This window comes from Epinephelus lanceolatus, chromosome 15 (genome assembly GCF_041903045.1).
Source record: "Epinephelus lanceolatus isolate andai-2023 chromosome 15, ASM4190304v1, whole genome shotgun sequence".
Taxonomy (NCBI): domain Eukaryota; kingdom Metazoa; phylum Chordata; class Actinopteri; order Perciformes; family Serranidae; genus Epinephelus; species Epinephelus lanceolatus.
In genome coordinates, this window is record NC_135748.1 from 33,478,734 (window position 1) to 33,500,203 (window position 21,470).

A 21,470-nucleotide genomic window follows, 5' to 3' on the forward strand; every position below is an offset into this window, starting at 1 on the left:
CCAGAGGTGTTTAGCACTTGTTGGCCCCTTTGCCTTCACTCTGTGGTCCAGCTCACCCCAAACCATCTCGATTGGGTTCAGGTCCGGTGACTGTGGAGGCCAGGTCATCTGCCGCAGCACTCCATCACTCTCCTTCTTGGTCAAATAGCCCTTACACAGCCTGGAGGTGTGTTTGGGGTCATTGTCCTGTTGAAAAATAAATGATCATCCAACTAAACGCAAACCGGATGGGATGGCATGTCGCTGCAGGATGCTGTGGTAGCCATGCTGGTTCAGTGTGCCTTCAATTTTGAATAAATCCCCAACAGTGTCACCAGCAAAACACCCCCACACCATCACACCTCCTCCTCCATGCTTCACAGTGGGAACCAGGCATGTGGAATCCATCCGTTCACCTTTTCTGCGTCTCACAAAGACACGGCGCTTGGAACCAAAGATCTCAAATTTGGACTCATCAGACCAAAGCACAGATTTCCACTGGTCTAATGTCCATTCCTTGTGTTTCTTGGCCCAAACAAATCTCTTCTGCTTGTTGCCTCTCCTTAGCAGTGGTTTCCTAGCAGCTATTTGACCATGAAGGCCTGATTCGCACAGTCTCCTCTTAACAGTTGTTCTAGAGATGGGTCTGCTGCTAGAACTCTGTGTGGCATTCATCTGGTCTCTGATCTGAGCTGCTGTTAACTTGCGATTTCTGAGGCTGGTGACTCGGATGAACTTATCCTCAGAAGCAGAGGTGACTCTTGGTCTTCCTTTCCTGGGTCGGTCCTCATGTGTGCCAGTTTCGTTGTAGCGCTTGATGGTTTTTGCGACTCCACTTGGGGACACATTTAAAGTTTTTGCAATTTTCCGGACTGACTGACCTTCATTTCTTAAAGTAATGATGGCCACTCATTTTCTTTAGTTAGCTGATTGGTTCTTGCCATAATATGAATTTTAACAGTTGTCCAATAGGGCTGTCGGCTGTGTATTAACCTGACTTCTGCACAACACAACTGATGGTCCCAACCCCATTGATAAAGCAAGAAATTCCACTAATTAACCCCGATAAGGCACACCTGTGAAGTGGAAACCATTTCAGGTGACTACCTCTTGAAGCTCATGGAGAGAATGCCAAGAGTGTGCAAAGCAGTAATCAGAGCAAAGGGTGGCTATTTTGAAGAAACTAGAATATAAAACATGTTTTCAGTTATTTCACCTTTTTTTGTTAAGTACATAACTCCACGTGTTCATTCATAGTTTTGATGCCTTCAGTGAGAATCTACAATGTAAATAGTCATGAAAATAAAGAAAACGCATTGAATGAGAAGGTGTGTCCAAACTTTTGGCCTGTACTGTACATAGGCTATCTACCCTTGCGTAAAGTACATTGGACCCACACTGTCATCTTCCACATTACAGGTGTTTCCTAAGTCAGCTTAGCCAGTCTCTGTACATTGCCTGTAAATCAGCCTTCTTGTTACCATGCCATTTGTCTATATAGGCTATGTTTTTTTTGTTAATTTGTGGCTGCTTTTGTGTAGTTGTAGGAGGTAACAACAACATGCTGTGTGGCAATATTAAAAACTCAAACTGGAGTGCTGTCCTGATCTTTACTTGTTGTACTCTATGCTTTAAAAATGTCAACAAAACCTTGCACTGTGTCACTGACATGGACAAGGTTCAGCCTATTTGTGGCACGCTTTGCTCAACACATCACAAGCCTCCCTTAGACAGTGCTTATTCAGTAACCTAGGTCTTTCATGCATTGCTGAACAGAGGTAGGGCAGCCTCTGGCAAAAATACAGTCTCTACAGTGAGTGTACCCACTGCAGATAACATAGCATAAGTTACTCACTGAGTTTGGGCTACCTGTTGAGGCCACAGTAATTAACCAAAGCACCACCTGGTGGCCAAAGACGCCACATCATTTCTGTAGTAGCTGGAATATTTGGTCTAAGTAACACTACTTCACCAGTTCAACCCAAAAATGACTCACATTTTTTCCACATGTTGTTCGGGTGCAAAGGTAGGCTACTTTTAAACTCTAAGCTAAGCTAGCTAGCTATATACCCGGCTAAAATGCTAGCTATGACTGCTACTTACGCTAAATTAACTTCTCAGGTTACCGCCACATATTTAAAACGGTTAAACTTTTGCCAGTAGTTTCTAAAAATGACTTTTACTCTATAAAAAGCGCGTGCCCAATGTTTACCAAGATAAGCAGTACGTTGTATAGCTTAGCAGTTAGCTTAATTAGCTAGCTAATTTCAACTGACGTATGTTGAACGGCCATCCTCAGCAATCCCACGCGCATGCGCAGGGCCGGCCCCAGACGATTAGGGGCTCTAAACAGAATTTGGTTTGGGGGGCCCCCTCATTGTAACCAGCTCACATGGCATTGAACCAACTTTTTTATTGTAAATATCAGTTTAAGCACACACAAGGTAGGAATGAGGATGTAAAGACTAAAATGAGAAAACAGTATTGTCTATAAAATGCTAAAGGAACGAGTTAGCATTTTAGCATGTTTCTGAAGTCAATGGGTTTTTTAAATGGATTTTATATTAGATGCCAGAATTGATACATGCTTAAGAGAATTTCCAGTTGTGTAGCTTATTGAGACAACAGAACATCATCACACTGAACATGACTTTACAGCCTGTTGTGGTGGTGATGTTTAAGTCATGCGATTATAGTATACTTTGTTTATTGCCTAATGTTAGTTTTTTACTTCTAGGGATTGCATTTACGCTTTAAATATCATAACCTGTTAATCTGTGAACATTATCTTGCTGAACAAACACCTAAGTATCATAAACTTGTGTTTGCCACTAAAAAATATCATAAAAAACAAACATACATATTTGTCACGTTTCACACCTCTCACTTAAGTTATCATGAACATGTGTTTTTTTTAAACAGTGCCTCAAGGAAAGCTAAGACCAGGGTTTTTTTTCCATCTAATGTTCCGACTGACTGAGAAGAATGGATCCTTTACAACAACATGTGAGTTCAAGCAGTTTTCCATGCCTCATATTAAACACGTGGTTTAATTAAATGTCACACACGTCTTCCTCCATGTGCTTTTTACTTGGTGGTAAAGTCTGAACATTGCCAGTAATTTGACTATAATAATTGCTTTTTTCGGCTAGCAGTGGTCTTCTTTTAAGGACAAGGCTGAAGTGGCTCTGCAGAGGAAGTGCAGGACAATAACAGGCTTCTGAACAGTTTAGTTTCATAACATGTTCAAGCCTTGTTCATGTCTGTCTTCACATGCAGCTATACTTGTTCCACCATATGTCTAATCGTATTTTTGTTGTGGTCAGTGCTTTTCTGCATAGCTGAATTATTTCATCATTCAGTTGGAAGGTGGAGGACATGCAGAGCACCATCCTTGTTCTCAGGCAACAGCTCAACAAAGCTTGTCAGTAGCTGATCCAGGCACAGCTCTCTGCAGCCACCTCTGCAACCCCAGGCCACACAGAACCTGCACACAACAAAGATTTTGGAGAGGGGTGACGAATCGGCCAGAAATACAAGCCCAATTCATTGGACAGCAGCAGGCCCCTCTGGGGAGATGGGAAGCAGCAACACAGACCAGCATTATGTACCCGTCTGCTGGCACAAGTAAACTCTCCAGCTCTAATCGCTCTTAACGATGTGGACCAGCTTAGTCAAGCCCATGAGACCGTGGACACCCCTGCAGGTAGTGAAATCTCCCTCCCACAGCATTCTACTCACACAGACTCAAACTGAGACTCTCAGGGAGAACATGTCAACAACACTGCAGATTCACATCATATCCACAACAGGTTGAATGTTGCAGCGTAGGACCCCTTCAAACACAAGCTAACTTTACTTGAAAGATTTAATTGAGAATTTATTGAGCATGAAAATGAACATCCAGTGACAGGGGGGAAATACATTGCCATTGATAAAACTGTAAAAGCTCAAGACTACTCTCAGATAGCAAGAAGAATTTTATAGCTCATTTCAGCAACAAGGCAAAGCAAAGTGCTCTACACAACACATCAAAAACATTGAGACAAAGTGCAAAAGAAACACATTATGAAGTGACATTTCAATATGATTAAAAACAAAGCAACATAATGAATTTTTCATTTTTAACAAGGTAACTAATTAGTAATCTTGAACCTAACACATTTTAAAATTAACCTCCTCAACACTGCTGATTTTATAATGTTAGGGTGCACCATATTGACTGCTGGCTGGATATTTTGGTCAAAATACAGAACTGCTACAACTTAATGTGGCTATGTGGTTGACATCAGACCAGTCAAAGAAATTACATGTGGGAATAAAAAGATTTTAATTTTTGTATTGCTTAAATTTAAGGGGGCTTTGCTCAATTGGCTCTGAATAAAATCATCAGATTTGTGTTAAAGAAGTGGACTTGTGATTGCAGCTGAAGCCATTTAAAGGCTAGGCTGACTTCAGCTTGTCCTCTAGAAAGAAATACCTCCATCTAGTGTTCATACCATTTTATTCATCAAGGAGGAATTATGGGTAAAAAAAAAAAGCTTTCAGTTTTTCCCTTGCCCATTGAGAACACTGTCTCCATCAGCGCGAGTTAATGTCCAAGCAACATACAGTATGTCACTGAATATTATACCATGGTTGTCATGGCAATTATTCATGAGGACAGACTCTCAGCTTTGCCTCCATTTTTCTCTCTGTCTCCAGGAAACGCTGCATCCCTTTGGCCACATTCATCTGACAGGCAGGCAGTGTGGTGGGGGAATTAAAGTGACACAGCTATATTATGTGAAAGTAAAGCAGAGCAGCTCACAAGGGTGAGATCTTTAAAGGGGGAGTAGCCTTTTTATAGACGAGACTCATTGAGGATCAGAATCTCTCCAGACTTTCCACAGCCTTAAAGGAGACAGGGGCAAATCTGTGGATAACCTTTAATTTAGCTCTGGACAGAGGAATAACTGGATGCTTTGTTTTCATGCTCTTCTCTCCATTGGCAAGGCACAGATGAACAAGCAGCTGATGCAGAGGGCAGTTCTCTGCACGGCGCACTTGGAAAGCGAGGACCCGAAGGCATCTTGAAATAGAAATTCAAAAGAGGAGGAGGAGGAGGAGGAAAGAAAGGAGGGGGGGTTTAGTGTGAGAGCATTGGTATGCCAGGCTCAAAACCTAGCATGGCTGTACAGAAGAAACACAGTGGCATCCCTCCATCACAGGGACCACTTTCTACACGTACCATCGAGAGCCAGAGGAAGAAGAATGGATATGAAAGAACAGGAGGTTAGTGGCTTTTACTGTTTATTTGTTTAGGATGGATTTTGGACTGAAACAAGCCTTACCTTGAAGCAAAGCCAGAAGGACTGTAGATCTCAAACACAGGATCATCTGATCATAGTGATGACGCATGAATAGAATATGTATATTGTACATTTTTGAAGTCATTTATCATTCTGTGACTGAGAATGGTTGTAAATATAAGAACATCAGGGTGCATCTGTGGACATAATATACATAGACCGATCATCCTGATGTCATTTAACCCTAAATGAATACATCCATGTGATTTTTCCCCCCTTGTGAATCTATACAGAATGCTCATCAGTGTTGACCCTTTCATTGTTTGTTTTAGTCATATCCATGAGGACTGATCAGGTGCTAGCGTGCTCTCTTTGCCTTTTAAACGCAGGCAGTTTATAATGGCTCTTTCATTTGCAAGCTGACCCTAAGGCCATCCTGGTCCACAATAGCCACTATTTGGGACTGATTTTTCAGGCCAATTTGTTACGTACAAACACGTAAGAGCTCCTTCACATCATCTGCTGGACTAAAAGATGCATTTACAGATAGTTGGAAATCCAAAACATCAAAGGAATATTGTCAGATTATGAAAAATTAAACCTGTAAGAGGAGGTATTGCTGTTTTGTTTACAGAATAACATGCTGTTTCTTTTTTCCTCACTTTTAGACAATCGTGGTAACATCAAACCAAATTCACAGGCAAAGAAAACAGCCTGCTCTGTCAACAAGCCTGCCCCAATCTGCACCACAGCCACTCCACCACGGCCCACTGCAGGTTTGATACAGCGCTCACATTCATCCTCTTATCAGGCAGCTGTCATATTATTAGGATTTTGGATAATTACTCAGTTAGCGTGACTTACTATTACACACTGCCTTGATCTTTGTTTAATGTTTGATATAACTAATAGCGGAGGTGGGACCAAGTCATTGTTTTGCAAGGCACAAGTAAGTCTTGGGTCTGGCTCGAGTCATGTGATTTGGGTCCGAGTCAGACTTGAGTCGCAAATTTGCACCTCGACTTGGACATTATCATCAGTGGCTCGTAATCTCACTTGGACCTGAGCCTTTTGACTTGGGAAAGGGGCTGCTTAATACCTTCCACCAAGGCAATCAAGATTAAAAAAACATGTTAACCCTAATCATTCCGAGCAAGTCAGCACTTAATTCCCCTGATCCACCTAGTTTGAAATAAATCAACAGCATCCAGTGAAGCTGTAGAAGAGAACCATGAAGAGCTAACTTTATGTTACTGAGCGCCAATTGGAAAAAATGATACCAAGGATCATTTTGTTCACGTACAAACACTAAGCAGTGGTCTATCACAGGGCTGACACATAGAGACAGACAACCATTCACACCTACGGACAATTTAGAGTCACCAGTTAACCTGCATGTCTTTGGACTGTGGGAGGAAGCTGGAGTACTCAGAGAAAACCCATGCTGACAAAGGGAGAACATGCAAACTCTGGGCTCAAAGTTCGAATCCCCCAGCCTGGATTTGAACCAGAAACCCTCTACACCACCATGCCTCCATATATAAAACATCCAGGTCGAAAATTACAAAGAATTACAGAGCATTTGTTACTTTTGTAAATTTAATATATCTTTACTTTGTTGATAAAATGACATTACATTTGGTGGAGAGTGCATTATGACTTGTTTAGGACTCAGAGCTCATGGTTTAGAACTTGGGACTTGACTCTGCGCTTACATGCAAAGACTTAAGACTTACTGTAGTCTGTTTTTTGTTGACTACAGCATAGTTTTTGTACGCTGACGAATTTATCTTATGTATCATTTTTTCCAACTGGCGCTCAGTTACATAACGTAAGCACTTCATGTTCTCTCCTGCAACTTGAAAGGAGGCATTGGAATTGGTTCAGACTTAGTATATCTGGTAAATTAAGTGTCAATTTGCTGGGGATGAACAGAGTTATTGTTAGTTGATTCAGGAAATGAGGGGAAATGAATTGATTCTTGTCACACATTTTTAATAACACATTGTAATCTTTGTGCTTGGGGGGAGGTATCAAGTTTCATGTTAAACGGCTCAAGTCAGACTGAAGTCATGAGTCTAAAGTCATCAAATTTCTAAATCAAGTCTGGCTCAAGTCCAAGTCATGTAACTTGAGTCCAGACTTGGGCTGTAAAGATTGATTAGTTAGTTGTCAACTTTAAAAATAAGTAATTTGATAATCAATTAATGGCTTTGAGTTATTTTTTTAAGAAAAAAAGTCAACATTCTCTGATTCCAGCTTCTTAAATGTGAAAAGTTTCTGGTTTCTTTGCTCCACCGTGACAGTAAACAAATTATCTTTGGGTTGTGAACAAAACAAGACATGTTTTTGGGCTTTGGGAAACACTGACTGACATTTCTGTGACATTTTATAGACCGAACAACTAATCTATTAATCCAGAAAATGATCGACAGATTATTCAACCAATAAAATAATCATTACCTGCAGCCCTAGTCCATACCTCTGACTAATTGTATATTCATGTAATTTATGGCATCAAACAACAGTATTATTTTGGCGTTCTAGTGGCTGGTGGACAAAACGTTGATGAGAGGCTGAAAGCAGCACGGGAAAGAAGAGAGGAGCACCAGAGGTTACTTGGTATGTGACGCTGTTAATGCATTGTCCTCGATTTCTGATGAGATTAACACACATAACCGAGTAATCTATTTATACTGGTTCACTTATTTTTTCCTCAGCCTCTCGGGAGCAGAGCAGGTTGGAGCGGGAGCAGCGAGCCAGGCGATACTATGAACAACAACTGCAGGAGCGCAAGAAGAAACTCCTGGACCAGAGGCTCAGACAGGAGAGGAAGCGCGCTGCGGTGGAAGAGAAGCGCAGGCAGAGACTGAGGGAGGAGAAAGTGAGTTGTGATGCTGGAAATCAAAAACTTTTATTTTTAGTGAGGCTGACGCTTTCCCAGGCAGCTCTGTGGTGAGTAACAAACACTGAACTTGTTTTCCTGAATTAAAGGAACGATATGAATCTGCAGTGCGTAGGACAGTGGAGAAGAGCCAGAAGGCCCAGCAGAGCCTCAATCAAAACTCCAGAGGAAGGAAGCTCAACAAGAACGGTAAGTAGAAACAAATGTGCTGTCTGCTTTTCCTCTCTTTTAACATAATCTTTCTAAACTCATAACACCACACTTAACAGTATCTGTTCTCTGTATTTTAACACAACAATTCTTGGAGTGCTTTATCTTTTTGTTGTTGCTGCACTTGAAACTTTACACCGATCAATACGCTAGTTCCACGTCGCTTGCCTCTGACAACATGGGAGAAGAACTTGGTCAGTCGCCTGCTTATGCCTACATGCTCTTATCTGGCCAGGAGCAAGAGTGCTGGCTGTCAGTCAGGAGAAGAAGGTAGTCACCGCCATAATAACAGAAAGCACCCTGCTTTAAAGGAGCAGTGCACAGGATTTAGGGGGATATATTGGCTGAGATGGAATATAATATATTAAGAATGTTTTCTTTAGTGTATAATCACCTGAAAGTAAGAATTGTCTAAGAATGACATAGGGAGCAGATTCTCATCCATGGAGTCCACCATGTTGCAACGCCATCCCAAACTAACTAACTAGGACAAACTAAACACCGGCTCTAGACAGGGTCATTCCCTTTTTTGTGTTTCAGTCAGCAGCCCCTCCATGATGAGCCAAATAGCATCAGGGAAACACTGATTTTTACCATGAAACTGCTCTATTCAGTGTTTTTATAGGTTTTAATCACCTGGTTCGTTTGTTTTGGAGAGGAAGAGACCTCCCCGGATAATTTGGCTCCCCGTAAAAACCTCCTGAACAATTAACACTATAGGGATTCTAACCAGGAGTTCACGATTGGCACACAGGAGAGGTTTCAGCTGGCCGCAATTTGCAACCCTCACCGCTAGATGCCACTAAACCCTACACACTGCTCCTTTAACATAATAGCAACGCAGTTCTAATTGTTTGTAATGCATTCGTCAGACACTATTACGACTAACCAACTGCTCATTTTCCTCTCTGTTTTACGCACTGCTTCACAATTCCACCACTGATTCTATCATTTGTGCATATTTCCTCCAATTTCTCATAATTATGGCACAAATCACTGTTGTCACACAGTTGTCCATATTTGTCGCCGTGCAGTTTCATTCCACTCCATGAATTCCACCACCACCACCCCTCCCAAACCCCAGCATCAATCTGGTTCAGTCCACCACAGGCCATCTGCCTCCCCGAGTCCCAGCAACAGCCAGCACAGAAGCATCAATGTGGCACAGGTAATTCTAGCTGTTTCTTTTTGTCTCACATATTTTTAGGATCATCCTGCTGTCTCTTTTTTCAGTGTTTACTTTTACAGTTCGATTTTTGGAAGAAGATGAAACATTATATATAGGCTTAGAGAAATTATAAGAAAAAAGAAATAGAAATAAGAAGTATACAAGAAAAAATGTGCATTATGCTACAATATATGAGAATATACTCATATATAGAAAAAAAATTGAGAAAGAGATATGTTACCTAATATAAGAAATATGTACAAAGATGTGCATCGCACTACAGTGTGCTAAAGAGTAGAGTAGGTAAGACTTAAATGAGAGGGTATTGCACTGTTGAATTGCACAATAATGTAGAGGGTTTCACGTCAGTTTTGCATATTGTACAGTATTGCTCGGTTGAAGATATATGTAATAAATAATAATAACCATTTACTTTTCTTCTTTTTGGTTTAGATCAAAGCAGCAAGACAGCAGGACACTAATAAGAGGAACTCAAATCCCAGATCACCTGCCAACAGTGTGAAACCAGCCAAAGTCACAAAAAGCAGAACAACCTCCCCGTCACCTGAACGGTGGGTCAAAATGTTTATGATCACAAACATCCGCTGTGGGTTTATGACATAGTAACAGTAATCTAAAACAAAGTGGGACATCTGCTCTCTTGTGCTGGCTCTTAAAGGACCCCTCGAAGATCAATTAGCAGACATTCGACCCCGCTGCAGCTCGAGCTCCCGTCGGTCCCTGAGGAAGATGTTGCTGTTTGTAGCTCTGCCCTCTCTCCTGGTAACTCAAGGCCTATCAGGACATCAGCTGAAGGTCAGCGAGAGAAAATGAGGGATGAAAATACACCAGCTGCTCCGTGTGTGAACGTGCCCAATGAAGAGACAGCGGCCATAAACAGAACAGCAGGACACGGCAGTAAGCTCGAGAAATGTTTAAAACAAAACTGCAGGTTTTAAAGTGGTATTTACTGTATTTTAGATATTGAAGTTGATTATTTCTCTTCAGGTCCTCCACAAAAGCCTCTTCCTCCAGCTCCACAGCCTCCTGAAGTCGTGTGTAGACCCTCAGGCGGGACTACAGACCCACAGGAGGCTTCTCGTATCCTGGCTGAAAAGAGGAGAGAGGCTCGACTGCAACGGGAGAGAGAGGAGCAGGAACGCCTGCAAAGAGAGGAGGCTGAAAGGTAAGAAGTACCTCCGAGGCTGTTGTATTACAATATGTGATTATTGGATACAAATTTATGACTTTGTGTCCAGGCGGAGTCGTGAAGAACTGGAGCGCAAGAGGGCAGAGGAGCGAGCACGACAGCAGGCCGAGGCTCAGCGTCTCATAGAGGAGAAGATGAAAAGGGAGGAGGAGGAGCAGAGACGAGCTGAGGAAGAAAGAGCTCAGGCTATGAGAGAGGCTGCCCTTCTCCAGAAACAGGTGGGGGATGCAAACATTCCTGCATGAGGGAGCCACATTTGCACCTACAGGTGTCCTTTTTTATGCTTTTTGTGTTTGTTTACTCATTAACTTTTAATATACAGTCACTTTTTTCCCATTTTTTGTCTTGCACTGTATACAGAGAGAGGAGGAACAAGCCAGAGAGATGGCAAAAGCAGAGCAGATGAAACAAGAGCGAGAACTGCTCGCACAGAAAGAGGAGGCTGCACGCCAAGCAAGAAAGAAGGTGAAAAGTTTGACAGTCTTTAATATTTAAAAAAGTTTGTCCACAAAATGAATAATATGAAAAGTTCTGTCTCATTAAAGAGACTGAATGTTTCCACAAAGCCTACCAGGACAGCTTTTTAATAAAAGCTGTTTTCTTTTTTCCAGCGACTTGAGGAGATCATGCGGAGAACCAGGAGGACAGATTCTCCAGATATGGTGAGATTTACTGTTCAGTTTTTGTAAAAGTACATCGCCCCTGGGCTCCCATGACGCACATCCAGGAGACACTAATAACTATCCAGCTCTTCTGAAAGCTTCTCCTTCACCACAGTGGTTAATCCCTTTTAACACAGAAATCTGCACCAGTGAGGATTTTGCCAAATGAAGCCCAACCAAAGGAAAACACACAGCCTGTGCACAACGGCACCATAGAAGACGCTGTCAAGCTTCCAGTGGTGACGAAGACCTCACAGCTGGGGCTGAACAATGAGGAGGACATGGTGCCTGTTGTGGCCTTCAAAGAGCGCAGGTCCCTCAGGACTCTCACAGGCCTGGAGGAAATCCAGACCCACCAACGAGCAGGTATGATGAACCAGCTGATCACTTAGTATAGTATAGTTAGTATGCTTCAGTGCTTAGGGTGATAAATTAACACCAACCAGCAGCCAGATTCTGAAAACTTTTGACTCTGGCTTGTGACTCTTTGGATGTCAGGCACATAATGGACCTTGAAAATCACTGACATGCTCAAACATCTGTGATGTTTGTTCCAAATCAGCTTTGAAGAGGCACGGCAGGGTTTCCACACCACACAATCAGTCAGTCATCAGTCATTCAGCTTGTGAGCAGTGCAGGCAGGCTCCTTTGCATCAGCCTAGAAACTGTATCGAAAAATCATACCAAGCTGGTTAGGTGCTGGTGAATTTTGATGTCCAATAGTAATGTAGGTTGGTGCTTGACAAAAGTTCCTACCCTGGCAGTCCGTATGTACAGTTTTCATACATAAAAGGTGGATAGTGTGCACCTCCAACCTCAGGTGGGTACAGGTGCAAGAGAAACACAGCGACAAAGGAAAAAAATAAGCTGTCCACACACTTATGTTTGCAAGCTTGTGAGGTATTATTAATGCTACATTTTGTCCTGTAAGATCTCTGTCATGGAATACATGACCATATTCAAAACAAAAAAGGTCTTCATCAGTGTACAGACAGCCTCTCCTTTTTATGACATCATATTAGGGCCATTGTAGGTAAATAAAAAAGGGGAGAGGGGAAATATGCTGAGAACAAAGTCATATATTTACAAGAAAAAAACTTCCATATTCTCTGAAAAAAATAAAATAAAATAAAAAATAACAGAAAATAGTATCTTTTTTTTCTTTTTTTTTTAAATCAAGGAACCGCCACTGGTAAACCAAACGGAATCCCAGCAAACACTGAGATGTTAAATAATTTAATGTTTTTTTCCCTAGGATGGCGAAGGCATGACTCACCCTACTTTCAGACTGGCGAGTACTCTTTGCCTTTGTTGGTTGGATTGGTTAGGTTTAGGCATGAGGAGTGAGATTAGATATGGTTAGAAAAGGCCAATCAGAGGCAGGGTACGGCAGAGCAGGGCGGGCTATGCTTTCGCCATCCTAGGGGGAAAAAATACATTTGGGACATCCTTCCTGGGCATCCTAACAACCTTGAAATATGACTTTAACACGAAAGGGCCTGGTTAGCTGTTCTGCCAAATGTATGTACACAGTGTGCATTTAGCAGCTTTATACATTCTTAAAACTGAAATGATTAAGTCAGGGGCATAGGTTTCATTTCAACATTGGAGGGGACACTTGAAACAGTGGTTTTGGGGTTTGCAGGTGAGAACATTTTGAGCATCAAACACAATTTTCTGCATTCTGGGGAATTTCCATGCACCGGGAGGACCACTTGAAATCTACACCTATGCACACAGGACACAAACCCCAGTCTCCTGGATCAAAGTCCTGTGCTTGACTCGTTCATCCACCACATCTTCCTCCCTATGTTGACTTTGATGCTCTTCATATTATGTCACCTGATTTTCTGGTAGAAAGAAGTGAAGGTATTTTTCTCCTGAATTTGTGACCTAAATCTTACACAGAATATCAGAGTTTTTTCTCTTGACTTCATGACTTTTATCCTGGAAATCCTGATTTATTTTTTCTAGGAATAGTACCCCCTTGCCCAGCTCTGTATTTTTTTTAATCTAGCCCCGATACGCCATCACACCTTTTCCTGTTTATACAGTATCCCTTAACAAAAAATCTATAATGCATCAAAAATGTTGTACTTACTTAAGCTTGTGTCTTTTTCTTTGTCTCCCTGTTCAACTTCCCTTTTTCAGAGGTCATCTGAGCTCCGACAAAGTGGGCAGACGTTCAAAGACTTTGTTGGAGAGCTGTGATTTCTCTGTGAACCACAGGAACGACTGCAGTACAGCCATTTTGCTGCCCTTCGGCACCTTGAAAGAGCATGTAAGATTACAGCCTTGCCTCTCTCACTGAGGACGTCAGCATTTGGTCACTTTTCTGCGTGTAACCCTGTGGCACAAATATTGGGCAAGTTATTTATTACTTTCTTCAGTACAGCAGGTCTCTGAACTAATAATGACTATCCAAAAATCTGTAGATGTAGGCAGTGGTAATGATAGTTTGCTGGCGAGTGTTGCCTCTGTGAAATACTAGGAATAGCCATTCTAACAATTGCGACATATGTTAGCCATGTGCTTTTTGCTTATTCCTGATATTTCTTGCAATCCAAACACTTTTCCTTCCTCAGTTTTGTCACTGTGGGATTAGAATAGATCGAGTGGCTGTTTGCGCTAAGAACACAAGAGTTTAGGTTGTTGGTGAAAGTTCATTTCCTTCATAACTTCCTGTCTTACCTTTTGATTTTGTGAAGTATAGCAATCACATATTTCAAAGCTGCTAAGGAACTTAGTTTCCAAAGACTTTGCTTCAGTTTTGTGAGTGTTGTTTTAGAGAATACAATGCACAAAGCCTTTATTGCACTGACAGTTGCTTTATTTGATATCGCGCAATCACTTTACAAAGCAAAGTTTGAGGTGTGGAGGTTTATTATGATAAAAGCATATAAAAGAAATGTATCTGATCATCAATATTTGATCTTATAGTAAGTATTGCTTATAACTATCACTTGTTAACCTGTTAAAAAGTGGAAATATATGCCATATTTCATTAAAGTTGATACTATGCCACATCTCTGCCTTGTTTTTCACTTATTGAGTGTAAACATAAAAACATTGAAATAAAAAACACATTAAAACATAACATAAAATGCAGATTGTCCATATAGTGCAAGAATGTAAACACCTCGTACAGCTCTTACACTGTATTCATCTCTCAGTGTGGTTGCTGAAAAAGTCAAGGGTGAACAGAAGATGGAGAAAGGGGCTGAATCATTTCCAGCAGCCGTCTGGTTTCCTCTGTTTGTGCATGCACCTTCCAGAGCTGAGCCTCCAGCTCACTGTTAGCCAGCAGAGAGGAAAACTCTCCATCTGCAGATGACGACAGCACAGAGCAAAGAGCTGGCTAAGAACAACTGAACTGCAGCGCCTGATTGTTTTGAATTTGCAAAGGGACATCTAGTATAGTTAGATCATTTAAATGGCTGCAGTGCCCTCAGATGCTTAATAAGTAGGTGTAGAACAAATACAAACCTTTCTTGAGGTTGAATACTGTAACTATGCCAAGCTGCTGGAATTTCACATCTTTCTTTGTGAGAAACACCAACAGGTACTCGGACATGGTAATGTAGTGAGGTCTCAGCAACTGGGCCATTTCTTCTACAGTGAACAGTATGAAAACACACAGAATATGACAAAATTTAATATGCAGAATATGAAATCAAACTTTTTATTTAAAGTTGCAGTATGCTACAGGATTGGTCTACTGGCTAATAATTTATGTTGAAATGTCAGACATAAACAGGATTTCTACAGGCAATCTGGGAATGTAAACTGGTTAACCCATTTTGGGAAACAGTTATGGGTTACATAGGGGAGTGGTTGGTACAATGGTACCTACGTAAGGGTGTTTTGACACTTGGTCCTTTTCAGCCATCTAAATGGACTCAAAGCGGTGACTCAGCATTTTTTGCACATATGTGAACACTCCAAGAGAACTCAGACCACCTTGGGAGATGAAATCTTTCTCCAGAATGGCATATTAACCTTTAACATTTCCTATTAGCCAGTAATACTTGTACATAACCTTACCAGTCATTTCTAGTTTGCTGATGATAGCAGCACTGTTGTATGTCAGCTGAGGAGTTTGCATTTGTCCCAACAGCCTCACAAGTCTTGAAACTTGCTCTGATGTTATTGTCACAGACAGTTTAGACTTAAGTGGATCTGAAATGGAGAAAAATTGTGAAGGATTATGAAAATTAGTCACAGAAAAGTTATATTCTAAAGCAAAAATTCAAAACGGAATAGAGAAATATTACTTTATGTCCATCAGGTGTGTAAATCACAAGTTTGCTCTAAGTTTTATCATGATATGATATTATATCGATTCTTTGGACAGCAATGCAATATTTGCTGATATCGCAAAGTATGCCACGGATTCGATTCAATTCAATTCAGGGGCCTGCAATCAATATAAAAGGATAATATCTTCAATGTCTTTTTATTGGCTGCTCACCATTAACTGCCTGTTGCTAGGCTCCTAGCACTGCTTAAATGTTTAGGAAGGAGTAGCACTTGGATGAAAATGGTGACACAGACGTGCCAATGGAATTTCAAAATAAGGGTGTATTGATAATATTGGATTGTTGATCATTGAATTGATATATCAATCCATGTCACTCACCCCAGCTCACCAGGTGATGTAAACACGATGTCACATGCAGCAAGGTGTCATCTGACAGAGACCGAGACAGAAGAGCCCCTAGGAGTCCCGATAAACACAGACTTTCCATCACAGCCTAGATAACAATGACGGGATTCAACACGACCTTTAGAGTCAATCTCAGGCACCGTGCACAAACAAATCATGTACTCACAGGCATGTGACATGAAACTATGGATCATAGTCTTGGTGTACCTGCTGACCCAGACTGGAGCTACACAGGTCAGTGATTATTTTGCAGCTGTGTGTGACTATAACAGAGCTGGATGTGTGATGATGAAGCAGCTGACCGACATCATCCAACAGACCTTCACTCACCAGGACATCCTGGAATAAAACCACAGAAGTATTATCAGTGTTAGGATTTAAACGGAACAGTTGCCTCAAATGACTTTGACATCAACTGATTTCAAATTCAAGGAAGCGAAAAGGAGTATCATAGTAGATTAATAAATTATTTTCAACAGCGGTAACATATCACAAATAGTTACCGACTTCATCATTATTATGATGCTGCTGTGCAGGAAATCATACATTGTTTGGTGGGTGTGCAGACAGTGTAGACAGAAGTGTTATGGCTGACTCTGTCCACACAGGAGTCGACATTTTTAGCAGCGCCTTCAGAGGCAACACACAGTCGAGCTCCACCAGCTGCTCCTGGATCAGAACTGCACACAAATAAATGTCAAACAGCGTCTGCTTTGGGGATGATATCAATCTCTGGCTTTACTATTTATAACTACCGTTCTTTGAGAGCATTTTAAGGCATCTACATGCTTGGGCTGAATTCTGAAAAGAGGAATAAAAATATTTTTACTGATCATTGCTGCTGATATACCTTCTAATTTAACTCATCTATCAGCCTCTAAAGTTCACACTTACCTTTTGCACAGGAGAAGACACAAGAGTCAGAAGTGACTTTAACAAAAAATGACCCCCGATGTTGAGCAACTTTGGATGATGCTCCTGGACGGCAGCGATGTTGCACAGAGAAGTGCAGCTGTGAAACTGAACCTCTGAATCTGAGGACTGCAGCAGGAGTACCAGGACAGGAATGGCTCCTGCCTGACATAAGATCCTTGTTGACCAATCTGGAAAAAGAGGAAGATGTGCTGGTTTCCATTTTAAATTCATACAAAGTAACACTCAAAAGAACATGACCATAGCAGCTTTAGACTTAGCCTTCTGAGATTTAGAGAAAATGATCCTACCTGACTGTGTGAGATGTAACAGAGCCCAAGTGGCGTTCTGTTGCACCTGTGGGTCGTAGGATTTTGCTAAAGCCAACAGCGGTATGATTCCATCCACCATGATGGCCTCTCTGTTTGATTCTGTATGAAAAGAAAGAAAAATCTCCACATATGCTCAGCTGGTACAGACAGAGCTACAACTGCATGCTGTTTCTCTGCAGTCATACACATGTAAGCATTTTGGGTGAGCCAGGATGAATAAGACTAAAATACTGATGATGCAGAGAGAGGCATTTTATGAAGCACCTTTTTTTTTTGTTTCACCTTTCTGACATCTCTATATGTTGCCATGCGGCAGCATCCTCTGAATATTCTCATTTGTCTTCCAGTACAAGCTCATACAGTATATGTGGCAGTGTGCAGAATTACATATACAACAACAAAATGCAAAGAGACATAAAAAAACACACAATGGCTGCGAAAAGGGGCAAAACAACCACAAAGACACATAAAATGACTACAAAGAGATGCCAAACAGCTGCAAAGAGACACAAAGAGGCTCATTATGGCTACAAAAAGGGGCAAAACAACCACAAAGAGACACAAAGTGACCAAGAGACCAAAGAGACAGAAACCAACTACAAAGATACTTACAATGACTACAAAAAGATGCAAATGACTACAAAAAATGAGCAAAACAACCACAGACACAAAGGAAACAGAACAAAAAAAGCATGCCAACTATAAAATCTATGTCTTGTTCCTGTACAGGAGAGGTGGTGGGGGCATCTGCGTGTCTGTGCCCAGGAGTCAAATGGTAACTGGACAATGGACTGCACTTGTACAGTGCTTTTCTAGTCTTCCGACCACTCAAACCGCTTTTACACTACATGTCACAGTCACATATAGTCACACACTGGTGGCCGAGGCTACCACACATTATGCCACCTGCCCCTCAGTAGCTATTTACATACACTCGCACACCAATGGGGCCATCGGCCATTGGGAGTAATCTGGGGTTCAGTATCTTGCCCAAGAACATGCAGATGGGAGGAGCGGGGGATCAAACCACCAATGAACTATCCACTCTACCTCTGAACACAGCCACCCCTGTCTCACAATCTGCCCATGTGCGTGAAAACTATTAAACAATTTAAAGAATTGAAGACAGATGCCTCCCAGTCTGTACAAACCTGAGGAGGCCAACATGGCGATGCAGGCACATGAGTGACACTGAGCAGCAGCATCACCAGACTGGAACAACTCCAGTATGGGCACCAGCATCCCCATCTCAATCACCAACTCTTTGCACACTGAAATCAGATTTCATAGACAGTATTTAAGACCATCTGATTCACATAAATTTCAGGTGAAAGCTGTGATGCATTATTTTTTAACAATTAAAACAACTTGAATGAAGAGGAGAGTTTAAAGAAATACTTCAACCCCAGAAATGACCATTTGTATATCCAACCTCTAACATAAAGTGAAACCTATCTATGCTCCCCTCAAAGCCAGAATCCAATACTAAGTTTTGTTGCATGCTTTTGGGAAGTACTGACCATACAACTGTATACAGGAGACTTGGATTATACAGCACAAGTTGTTTGAGCGTTTTCAGCAGATGTGTTGATATAGTTTTGGTGTTGTTAAACGTGGTCCCCAGTCAATCAATTAATCAATATTTTCGCTTTTTTCAGTAAAGGCATGCAGGAAAAAAAGTTTTCCTCAAAAATGTAAGGTTACACAGGATAACTATTTGACATGCAAAAGGTCATTTTGTGTGTGAAATATTCCTTTGAAGATTATGAATCAACAAAAGACAATACTTTAAATATCTTGTAACTGTTATCGCTTACCATTGTCCTTGACTAACAGATTGACTAATGAGAGTGAGATAGTCTTCTGCACATCTAGGTCTGCTGATAGAAGTAAGGCCATTACTGGCTCCATGAAGGCATCTGGTAGAGGGGATTTCACTGTAACACACAATTACATATAGAGCAAAATAGGGAAAAGACAAATAAAGTAGAATTTTAGTTGAACCAGCTAAATGTTTTGGTGCCCAAAGTATTTTTATAATAGCCAAGAACACAGTATCGATTAGCGGTCAGTCTCACTTGCTAAGCCAAACGTTAGTTATAAACATAACATATGTGACTAGTGGTTGGTTTTGAATTCAAGTTCTAAAAGACATATCTGTCTTCTATCAACCTCAACCATGTACACACAGGAATCTGTAAACTGCCACGTTAATGCAAAGTACACATGGTCACATATTTGCGTGCAATACAATGGGCTGACAAAGGAGGAAACTGGGCTGCAAGAAATAGTTCAATACTTCATATGAACCATTACTTCTGCAGTTTCCACTTATAGGATATCATACATTGGATTTCAAAATAAAACCCATCTATGCTTTCATCACAATGACACCAAAGTCCACAAATGTTGGGAGTTCCTTGCCAACCCCTGAAAAAAAAAAAATTACAGTTGAAAATTTGCATGATACCAGTCATACCCGTTCCAGAGCTTATCTCTACAGTGAGTGATATGAGAAACCTGAAGTGCAAACAATGGTCTCATTTTATGTGCCACGGATCTGTAAGGCATTGCTATAATGCAGATAGTAAAGCAACATAAAAATCTGCTTGGTTTCTTTACTCACAGTGATGACTGAGATGTAAATAATACAAGGAAGCAGTCATTTGAAGATCAGTGTTCTCTGAGGCTGCAAGTCTGCTCAGTGATTGCAGACTTTCTTGATTAAGTAGTTGAGTTTCATCATCTGAAAGAACAAGCAGATTAACATACTGTAGATAAATATTTAGGTATAGAGGTGATTTTGTACATAACTTGTGTAAATAACAAGCACAAAGGTTTTATTAGTCACTTTTATGACAAAAAAGGAACAAAATCTATTTCCTTAAGTTACAAATACACTGTTCAAAGATCTATATCCACTGTGTACACTTTGCCTCACAAATAAAAAAGACAGATTAGGTCTGCACAGGTGTGTTTGCTCTCCACACAAAGCTGTCTACAACAAAGAAAATAAACGACTACAATGTTCCTACCATACAGCAGGTGTAAAGAGGACAGCTCTTGAGTCGTCCTCCTCAGGAAACTCGTCTCAGGTGTAGTCCTGAAGCACGTGCACTGTGACAGCTCCCTGAAAATGTCTCTTATTTCCTGCCAAAATTCTCTGCAGAAATTCCTCAGATGAACAACAAATTCTTTGAGCAGTCGGGAGCACTCTTCACAAAAGGTAGAAGCCATGACTCCATCTTTAGTAGAGAGGCATGGCACCTGCCTGTAGTCATACAACCTGCACACAGACACGCCTGCTGGGGCGTCACGTGATTGTACGGATAAGTATTTCATTGTTTAGACCGTTTGCACAACTCCTATTCACAAGCAAAATCCTGAATTGAGGTGTTGAAAGTGATGAAAAAATATATATATATTCCGATTGTTTCATCTGGGGTACTTTACTGCTTGTAATGTATTTTAAGCCCAATCTAGTGATTGTTGTTTTCGTAAAATCAGTCTTTACCCACATATTAACTCATATAGCTATATGTTTTATCATTTTTGTTAAGTTTATTTATTTATTTTTCGCTCTTTCTTTGTTGCTATGGGTTACAGCCTCCTCTATAGTATGTATAGTTTTATTATTATTATTATTATTATCATCATCATTATTGTTACATACTATAGAGGAGGCAGTAGCCCATAGCAACAGATAAAGTTCGAAAAATAAATCAATAAATATTACAACAATTTAATATGTGGGTAAGATAGATTTTACAAAATAAAAACATACTTTTTTTTTTAAAATAATAATTTCATTTTTTTGTAAAATCCATCTTCACCCACATCTTAATCATATATCTTAATGTTTTATATTTTTTTGTTGTATTCATTTATTTATTTTTCTCTGTTTCTTTGTTGCAAAAGGTTGTAGCCTCCTCTATATATATATATATATATATATATATATATATATATATATATATATATATATATAATTGTATTATATCTTTTATTATTGTTATTATTAGTATTATTATTAACCAAAGAAAGCGATAAATAAATAAATGAATATAATAAAAATTATAAAACAAATAAATATATGATTATGTTGATATGTGGGTAAAGATGGATTTTACGAAAT

At 40.5% G+C, this 21,470-nt stretch overlaps 2 protein-coding genes across 4 annotated transcripts; one reads left to right on the plus strand and one right to left on the minus strand.

Moving 5' to 3' along the window:
- The first annotated feature begins 4,805 nt into the window (after positions 1-4,805).
- On the plus strand, positions 4,806-14,451 carry map7a (microtubule-associated protein 7a). 3 transcript variants are annotated; one of them, XM_033643680.2, is made up of 15 exons: positions 4,806-5,253; positions 5,939-6,046; positions 7,818-7,892; positions 7,991-8,154; positions 8,265-8,364; positions 8,539-8,655; positions 9,420-9,553; positions 10,007-10,125; positions 10,233-10,471; positions 10,562-10,739; positions 10,813-10,981; positions 11,124-11,228; positions 11,375-11,425; positions 11,563-11,791; positions 13,577-14,451. In XM_033643680.2, exons 1-15 carry the CDS (start codon positions 5,127-5,129, stop codon positions 13,585-13,587), a joined length of 1,926 nt encoding a protein of 641 aa, XP_033499571.2. In that variant the 5' UTR covers positions 4,806-5,126; the 3' UTR covers positions 13,588-14,451. The 3 variants fall into 3 exon arrangements, with proteins under 3 accessions (XP_033499571.2, XP_033499572.2, XP_033499570.2); XM_033643679.2 differs by having other exon boundaries at positions 4,808-5,253; positions 9,396-9,553; XM_033643681.2 differs by lacking the exon at positions 8,539-8,655 and having other exon boundaries at positions 4,807-5,253.
- Positions 13,574-20,633, minus strand: LOC117267656 (uncharacterized). Its single transcript, XM_033643682.2, has 13 exons — positions 20,371-20,633; positions 19,962-20,081; positions 19,153-19,272; positions 18,487-18,606; positions 17,315-17,434; positions 16,986-17,194; positions 16,847-16,892; positions 16,638-16,771; positions 16,299-16,430; positions 16,065-16,179; positions 15,470-15,604; positions 14,912-15,037; positions 13,574-14,749 (listed from the first exon to the last, which is right to left on the minus strand). The coding sequence occupies exons 1-13, from the start codon at positions 20,570-20,572 to the stop codon at positions 14,616-14,618; spliced, it is 1,713 nt and encodes a 570-aa protein (XP_033499573.2). The 5' UTR covers positions 20,573-20,633; the 3' UTR covers positions 13,574-14,615.
- Positions 20,634-21,470: the final 837 nt, after the last annotated feature.